At 36.0% G+C, this 9,319-nt stretch overlaps 1 protein-coding gene across 1 annotated transcript; it reads right to left on the bottom strand.

The window, feature by feature from the left end:
* Positions 1-449: 449 nt before the first annotated feature.
* Positions 450-920, bottom strand: LOC110796747 (uncharacterized). The gene has a single exon (XM_022001833.2). The coding sequence runs from the start codon at positions 918-920 to the stop codon at positions 450-452; it is 471 nt and encodes a 156-aa protein (XP_021857525.2).
* Between the last annotated feature and the right edge of the window lie 8,399 nt (positions 921-9,319).

The raw sequence follows: 9,319 nt of genomic DNA, 5'->3' as shown, positions 1-9,319 counted from the left end.
AACCAAGTTCGATTTATTCGGTTTTAGACTTTTTAGTCCAAACCAAACCATAAAAACCAATTTTTTTAAAAATCTTCGTCCAAACCGAACCGAATTTCTTATTCGGTTCAATTCGATTCGATTCGGTTCGATTTTCGGTTTTTTTTACCAAACTTTCACCCCTAGAAAGATTATAATCAATTTTCTCGAGATGCGAATGGGGAATTAATGACGAATGTACAACTAAAAACACATCCACATTACTAGTCATTAAAAACTCGACTTCATGAAATAAAATAACTCGTCCACATTACTAGTCATTAAAAATTTAGAACGGAGTACATGTCTCAACTTGACAACACTTAATTAAGCCAAACATAGAACTAAAACTTTTAAGTAGATAAATAAACACCCTCAACATGACTAAATGACAACCCATCTCAAACTTATTCCTTACTTAAATTCCTCAATCACCCCATAAACAATTTGTACCCAATCTTGTAAGAAGCATAAGCATCAATACAAGCATACTCAACTTGCTCATTACTCAAAACCCTAGCTTGCCAATCACTCCTACAAACATGTATAGGCTTAACCATAGTAAGCCCCGCGATATCCTTAGCGAGAACCTTAAGGCCGGGCTTACGGTACCACCTATTGGGCCAAACACTCAAAGCATGGGCCTGAAAATCCTTACTATTTCCACAAACCAGCCCATACTCATCCCTCAACTTAGCCACGTCATCAGCCACTTCAACCCCAACAAAAGTAAAGTTGGGGCAGCCCATCCACTCTATGTCTAGCCCCACCACCGTTGATTGACCGGTGGTGGCGTAGCGTGGCATGATCTCTGCCACCCATTCATCTATCACTTGGGCTTTGTTAGTGAGGGTTGTTATAATGTTTGCTCCACCGAAACTAACAACGGTTTTGTTGCTCATCTTTTGGTAATCTCTATGAGAAAGGATTTTAGAAGTTGATAAGCATGATGTATGTTCTACGTATATTTATAGTAGTATTAGGAAGAATGTTGTTAGTGGATGATGTATTAATTAGCAGAAGATTAAGGTTTTATTGGGAATAAAAGGGACGTAGAGCCCAATTACATTGGGAATTTGGGATAGAGCTAATGTTACATTGACCGGAAGTTGGAATGAAAAGTAAGAGGGAAAAAGAGGTTAAAAATGAATTGAATTCAAAGTTTCAAGAACTACTTTATCCAAATCGAGTTAATTGTATAACTTTGTAACTCGTACTCTCATATCAGTATCAATGTACTACGTATGTGATAATCCGGAGCATCGCTCAGGTCCAATTATGTTACTCGACGGAATGTAGGGTTTTAGTTGATTAGTATAATTGGGAAATGAGGAATGTGGAACCAATGACATAGAGATAGAACATTTCCAATGTGAAGCTACATACAAAGAATTTTCAAGCCACGATGTTTTAAAGTCGTAACATGTTTCAATGGTTAATTAGCTAGCCATTGGAGCACAAATTAGCTAGATAATAAAATAGCTTGAAATTTTATGTGGCATGACAAGCTAATTGTCAAATTAGTTTACCATTGGAGATGCTCTAACTGTATAGAACAACATAATATCTTCTACAACTACTCCTTATTTCCTAGATCGAATGATCAAATCAGACTCAACTTCATGTTTTGTTTGCCTAGTTAGAAATCGCTATAAAATAAAGGATTTTTTGCCAAAAAGGACCTTTTATAAACGGTTTTTTGCGAGAAAGGACCTTTTATGACGAAATTGGTGAAATGGGACCTAAAACATAAATTTTTTTGTTGATTGGGATCTTTTACCGGTTTTTTGGAGTTGACCCAAGATTCAGGCAACGACTTTGACACGTGGCAACCGGAGAGTGCCACGTGTCCATTTAATGATTAAAAAAAAATTGGCCAAAAAAAAAAAATGCCTAAAAAAAAAAAATCTTTTTTTTTTTTTTTTGGCCCCAAATCGAATTTCTTTTTTTATGCCCCAATTTTGCGAAGAACCCTAATTTTTTCGACGCAAAATTAGAACAATTGAGGGGGAAAACTAGCAAACCTCATTCGTGTGGCTATGAATAACAATTCGTGGTAGACAATTTCAGTGACGAACTTTAAGGCAATTGGGATTTTGGAGGGAGAATTGGAGCAAAAAAAATCGATTTGGGGCAAAAAAAAAAATCGATTTGGGGCAAAAAAATCAATTTCGATTTTGGGGCAAAAAAAAAATCGATTTGGGGCAAAAAAATAAAAATCGATAATTTTTTTTTTTGGGGGGGATTTTTTTTTTTAATCATTAAATGGACACGTGGCCTTCTCCGGTTGCCACGTGTCAAAGTCGTTGCCGGAATCTTGGGTCAACTCCAAGAAACCGGTAAAAGGTCCCAATCAACAAAAAAAATTATGTATTAGGTCCCATTTCACCAATTTCGTCATAAAAGGTCCTTTCTCGCAAAAAAACGTTTATAAAAGGTCCTTTTTGGCAAAAAAACCTAAAATAAAATAAAATAAAACGTTATACTTCAAATACTGCACTACTACAAAAAAAAACCCTTTTAATAGCGCTTGTTTTTTGCTCACAAGTAATTTTCTTACTCCAATTGTAAGTTGCCCACTTAACTGTTTTACCGTTTAGATTTTTAAATAATTTGCAAACAAGTCCTTTATTTACGCCATTAGAGATGCTCTAAATTAGCGACTAACGTTATGGATAACTCCCTCCGTCTCTTTTTGTTTTTTACGTTTAGTATTTTTTTTTTATTATTATTAATTTGGTCATCATTTTATTGCATTGCAAGAGCCTTGAGACCCAATTCAATTACAATTTTCCAACAGGTTCAAATCATCAAACATACAGAGCTAGCCTCAAAGAAATTATTAGACCCAGGCAATGAAATCATCCGCCCTACTTAGTCCTTGCTTCGCTAAGCAGTCAGCAACTGAGTTTGAATCGCGACCTTTGTGTATGATGGATATCTTATGACCAACGGAGGTTTTGCATCGAATGAAGTTTAGCATGAAGTGAATGTTCCATGGACCCCCTTCTTTATCTTTGCACCACTTTACAGCATTTGCGGAATAGGATTCGATAATCAATTCCTGCCCATTGATATTATCGTAGCTGGATGAAATTGTAATGGCACGGTGTATTGCAAATACTTCAGCTATGTTTATCTCCATGCAGGGGATGGGAGATGAGAAAAGGCACACGAACTTTCCGGACGAGTCACGCAAGACGCCCCCAATGGCTGACTTATGGAGGGAGGGGTGGTAAGATGTGTCAACATTCCATTTTAGGGATTACCTCTAGGCGGAGACCATTCCTTTTCTAGTGAAGGGGTCAGAGAAGGGACGCCACCCAATTTTGGCAGGCACCATCTTAGACAATCTGGGTTCCTTAGAACCTCCTCGTGGCTATATGGGAAAGGGTCGCCCCACCCCCTTATCCACCAACTTAAACGAAGAAGTACAAGGTCTTGAAGCTGTGGAAGTGACATGGACTTTTGCTGAAAAATTCCCTCATTTCTCTCCTTCCATATAGTCCATGTTATAATGGAGAAGCTAGCAAGCCATACCTTTTTAAAGAAAGTCCCCTTAAATGGATGCGACCACTGGATGAAATTCTCACGTAATGATGATGAAAAGGACCATTGAAGCTTCCAAGTATTTAACCACCATTGCCATATGCTGTTTGAAAAGGGGCAGTGGATGAATAAGTGGTTTGGAGATTCTATGTCAGCATTGCATAGCACGCAGTTCGAGTTACACGGCTGAATTATTCCCAGCTGAGCAAGCTTTTCTCTTGTGTTGAGTTTTCCAAGCAAGGCAAACCACGTGAATAACTCAATACGGTGCGGCACGAGGCCCTTCCATAGGCCTTTGAAACAGGTTGTGTGATGACTAACGGATGCTTTTGCAAGTTCGTGAGTGAATGATTTCACAGAGAAAGCGCCAGCCTTGTGTGGAGTCCAGACAAAAGAATTCGAAACCGCCGGATTAAAATAAACACGATCAAGTAATGATAGAAGATTATGCCACTCACTTGTGTCCGTTGGCCTGAATCTTCTATTCCAGGGAAATGACCATTCCCATTTGCTTCCTTCCCAGAAGCCAAACGAGGAAACAACTCCATTAGGGAGTGAGCTGAGCCTGAAGAGTTTTGGAAATAGAACTTTTAATGGGCTGTCTCCTAGCCATAGATCATGCCAAAATAGGGTCTCATGACCTCTGCCAATTTTTTTCCTCGTCTTGTTTAAAACAAGATCCTTTGATGCTGTGTTACGGAGAATGGCCGTGCAAAGCCCCTTCCACGGCCCGCCAGCCTTTGGCGGTACTAGGTCCATCGTTATGAGGGAGGGCCCGTACTTGTATTTCTTTTGAATAACTTGTCTCCATAGGGCATTGGGCTCGTTCAGGTAACGCCATATCCATTTGAAAAGCAGTGCAAGGTTACGGTGATGCAAATTGCCCACGTTCAGTCCACCCAAGATCTTTGGCATTTGGATAGTTTCCCATGCTACAAGAGGAAATCCTTTTCGGTCAGCAGACCCACCCCAGAGAAATTTGCGTTGAACCTTGATTATTTCCTCAATGACTCCCATCGGTATGGGAAAAATGGACATATAATACAATGGGAGACTTAAAAGAGAGGATTTAATGAGAGTAAGCCTCCCACCTATCGACAATAAATTTCCTTTCCATGATGCCATTTTTCTCTTCATCTTTTCAATGATTGGATTCCATAAACTAAGTTGGGAGGCTTTGCCCCCAATAGGAAGTCCAAGATACGTGAATGGAAATTTGCCTTTTTTACACATGAGTGCTGCGGCGGCCTCTGAGAGCCAACCCTCCTCCACGTTTATGCCCAAAATTGAAGACTTGTGAAAGTTTACTTGAAGTCCTGAGGCTAGGTTAAAAAGAATTAAGGTCTTCTTGATGTTTAGGAGAAAGTCCAAATTTTGAGGGCAAAAAATGATAGTATCATCGGCATATTGTAGATGAGAGATATTCATGCCACCGTTTCCAACATTAATCCCGTGCCATAAATCCAATGAGATAGCTTTGTGTATGACAAGGTTGAGGGACTCCACAATAAGATCAAACAAGAAAGGAGAGAGGGGATCCCCTTGGCGGAGACCGCGTTGCAGATTGAAAGGGAGAGTGGGAGTTCCATTTATAAGGATGGATGTCGAGGCGGACATCACGCATGCCCTAATCCAACTCCTCCATTTTAACGACTAATTAATGTGCATTGAGAATCTTCTAAGTTTTTCATGTAAACGAGGAAAATTACGTTTATTTATAATGTTTTCACTCTTATCAAAATTCTGATATGGGGAAAATGAGAAAAAGTTAATGTCTTTATGGAAAAGTGTGAGAGATTAAATGACTCAATTGATTTAATTGGTTAATATAATAATTGGGTACAAATTTTGATAAAATATTAAATCATTTATGTAATAATATAAAAGGAAATGTAAAGAACATTTTGAAACACCAAAAAAGAAAAAACGTAAAAAACAAAAAGAGACGGAGGGAGTATAATTTACAAACAAGTCCGATATGGTCAATGGTCATAGTAACTCATAACTATTCATATGACCGGTAACAACCTTGGTAATCAAACAAAACATTACATGGGAAGTAGATGTACATACATTAGCACATTCTCAATAAAATCGGTCGTGCATGCATGTATAACTGTATAGAACAACATAATGTCTAGAACTATTTCCTAGATCAAATTATCTTATCATATTCAAATCCATGTTTTATTTACCTAGCTAGAAATCACTATAAAATAAAACGTTACGTTATATATATTTCAAACACTACACTACTACAGAAAACCCTTTTAATAGCGCTTTGTTTTTGCTCTTGATACTACGAGTGAATACTTAGTTGAAAGTGTAATTTAGTCTACAAAATGTATATGAAGAAGCCAGGAAATTCATTAATTCCAGTGGAATTTCTGTTACAAATGGGCACTTGTGATGTTACCATCAATGGTGCTAAAATCACAACCCATGTAGCCAACTGTGTAGCTGCTGTCGACAAACACATCGCCGAATTTCGATCATATCTCGAATGTAATACTAAGGTTGTCGGCCTAGATATCAAGAAGATCAAGCATAGTCATGGCCATGCAATAGTTCTATGTGTTATGCAGGTAATATCGAAGGTAAGCCAAATTTGCGAGTTTTGTGAAAAAAATATCTTTTAAAACTTTTTTTGTTAATTGTTTTTATTACACACACCTAACCTAACTATGGGATTTTGGCCAAAAACTCAAAATACTCGGGCATTAAATTTCACTTTTTTTTCCTCCAAATATATACGTATTTTACACTGTTGACAATTATTATAGGAAACAACGCACATAGTTGGAAGAAAAAATTGAAAATCAATACCCGAAATTTTGACTTTTTGGTCGGAATCATACCTTAAGGTGTGCTTATATAACAATATTACGGAGTAACTTATAAGGTGGATTTCACAAAAAAATATTTTAAAATTAGTTTTTTCGCAAAAACATGTACTCCCTTCGTTTCTTTTTGTTCTTTACGTTTGACCTTTTGCACGTTATTAACGACTAATTAATGTGCATTGAGATTCCTCTATTTTTTATTTAAACAAGAAAAATTACAATTATTTATAATGTTTTCACTCTTATCAAAATTCTGATATTTGGAAAATGAGAAGAAAAAAAATTAATGTCCAAATAAAAAATTGCGAGAGATTGACCCAGTGGATTTCATTAGTTAAAATAATCATTTTAACACAAATTTTAATAGAATATTAAAGTATTTAATTATGTGATAATATAAAAGAAAATGTAAACAATATTTTGAAACACCAAAAAAAACGTAAAGAAAAAAAAGAAACGGGGGGAGTAATATAAAATGTATTTTCTCACAAATTTTCCTTTATATAATCTGAAATTTTGTACTTTTTCTAAAAAAAAAATGTGACCAGTATGTAAACTTTTTACCCACTCAAAATATCAAAATGCACCTACTAACATATTGTTCTGGATCCGCCACTAGATAAAGCACCTGAATCCCTGGAGAATTTTTTTAGAGATACCAAGATTTGTTTTGTTGGAGTTACAGAATTGCCTAACGTTGTGAAATTCAGTTATTCAAGTGTTGGTGTAAAACTTGGTATTTTGGCTGCAAGAGTTCTTAACAAACCGGCATTGATCGACTCGAGTTTGGCTGATATAGCCCACCAAGCCGGAGTTACGTACGATGGTCCAGCTTCTGCAACCGCTGAAATCGAGATCGATTCGAGGAATCCGATGGTGTTTACCGATGAACATGTTGTGGCTGCTGTTAGTGATGCGTATGCATACTACCAAATTGGTTTCAAGCTCTTGACTTCTTTCTAAATTATTCCTAGACGGAATTGCAAATTTGCAATAAGCTAATGGTTTTTTTTCCGTTTATTATTTTTTGTTTTAATGAGAGGAAAATAGCGCGGACATTTTATTATTTTAAGTCAATTTCCGCCAAATTAAAACCGTTAATTTTTTTATGCTTTGGGCCTTTGGCTATGTTTTTACTTAAATCATGTGGTCTTTAATTCGAAACATTCCCTTTTTCTAGTCTGGCAAATATGATTCAGCACAATGCTTGCTTAGATGCTTATTAACACCATGACAGCCAAAAGGCCCAATAGCATTTTGGTGTTATCTTATGAAACATATATATGCCCAAGCCACTAAAAGTCATCTGTTAATCAAGGCCTATGTTGGCCATGTATTGATTTAATTTCGTCCCTTAACGGTTCATCTGATAGCCGGTTATAAATAGTGTCGATGCGAATGAATTTGTATGCAAATTTGTAAAGAAAATAAATATTCATTTTTATGGTAATGCTAGTTCACTCAAAATTATTTCTTTTTCTTTATACGATTTCATTGTCATCCATTACTATTTGGGGAATGGTATTAGGTGGGAATGCAAATTTATGAAGAAAAATACCAAGTTTGAGACAAAATTTCATTATCATCGACATCATGATATTTGCTTCCCAAATAATACTTAAATTTATTCTCATTCCCACCATTTATTATCGGTTACCAAACGGGCTGTAAAATTTTATTGAAAGAAAATCGAAGTAATAACAACTAGCATCCTGAAGTTACTGATGTAATCCCAAACACGACATGAACGATCCGTATTTAATCCGATTTGACTCATTAATCATATTTGTTGTTGTTTGGGCCCATGAACATGGTCAGCCCAACTCGGTATAAAAAGACGAAAAGGCCCTTATACCTTGGGAACCAAGGAGGACAGCTATTCTTTAGAAGTAGACGTAATTACATAATTACCCCCGTGTAGTCATATAAATACTCTGCTGTAATCATTAAAAAGATCTATCTAATCATTACCTAAAAAAGCAAATCAGTCTCTCTCTCTCTAGTTCTTCTCACTTAACAACAACTTATCTAATTTTAATACGAAGGTTCCTCGGATACATTCAGAGACTATCTAAAAACGGTAACACAGGTGGTCGGATATAAGAAAATCACGCTCAGATACGTCATCGGTTAAGTTAATTCCCGAGTTATTACATTCGTAGTTTCTCCGGCAGAAACAGTTGTAATATCAAGTTTCACACTATTTCTAACTTTTAAGCACAGTCTGATTGAACTTAAACCAACCCTGAACCCAATCTATTGACTCGAATTACCACCCTAATTAACTCCATGCATTTTTAGAGTTGATCAAGGAGATTTATATCTCCTTGATTATAGACTTAGAATATTTTAACTGATTAATTTCAATCAATTAGAATTACTTAATTTAGTATAGATTTTATTCTAATGTATTTACTATCATATTATTCATATATAGTTGGTTATAATCTTCTTATTTATGTACATCATTGTCTTTGTAATACTCATAAGCATTAATATAATTAAGCTTTCTCATAATTCTATCATGGTATCAGAACTATGACCCGTCTACATTTTTTTCCAGATACGGTAAATATATAATTAATTGAGATATCAAGAGAAGTGATTTTGACACACCCGTTATAAGAACATAGTTTTTTACTCTACTTAAAATATTCCGAGTAGTGACAAAAGGTCAAGAGACCAGGGGTAAAATAGAAGGTGACATGTCCAAGTATCCACAACCAGCCCCAAGCAACAATCATCTTCAAAGAAGCCACGTGTATTATAAAGATGACATCATCACATAATACAAATAAATTTTCTTTTTCCTGTAAAAAAATTCTGCTGTCAACATTAGTAAATCGTCCATGTCATCTTGTTAGTCAGCTTATATAGATAAATGTCATATGTGGCTCCACGTGTAAAAA

This window comes from Spinacia oleracea, chromosome 4, assembly GCF_020520425.1.
Source record: "Spinacia oleracea cultivar Varoflay chromosome 4, BTI_SOV_V1, whole genome shotgun sequence".
Classification (NCBI taxonomy): Eukaryota; Viridiplantae; Streptophyta; class Magnoliopsida; order Caryophyllales; family Amaranthaceae; genus Spinacia; species Spinacia oleracea.
This window is presented reverse-complemented; position numbering and strand designations above follow the sequence as displayed.

Coding starts and splice junctions, on each gene's coding strand:
- LOC110796747 (XM_022001833.2), bottom strand. CDS start 920: ATGAGCAACAAAACCGTTGTTAGTTTCGGTGGAGCAAACATTATAACA.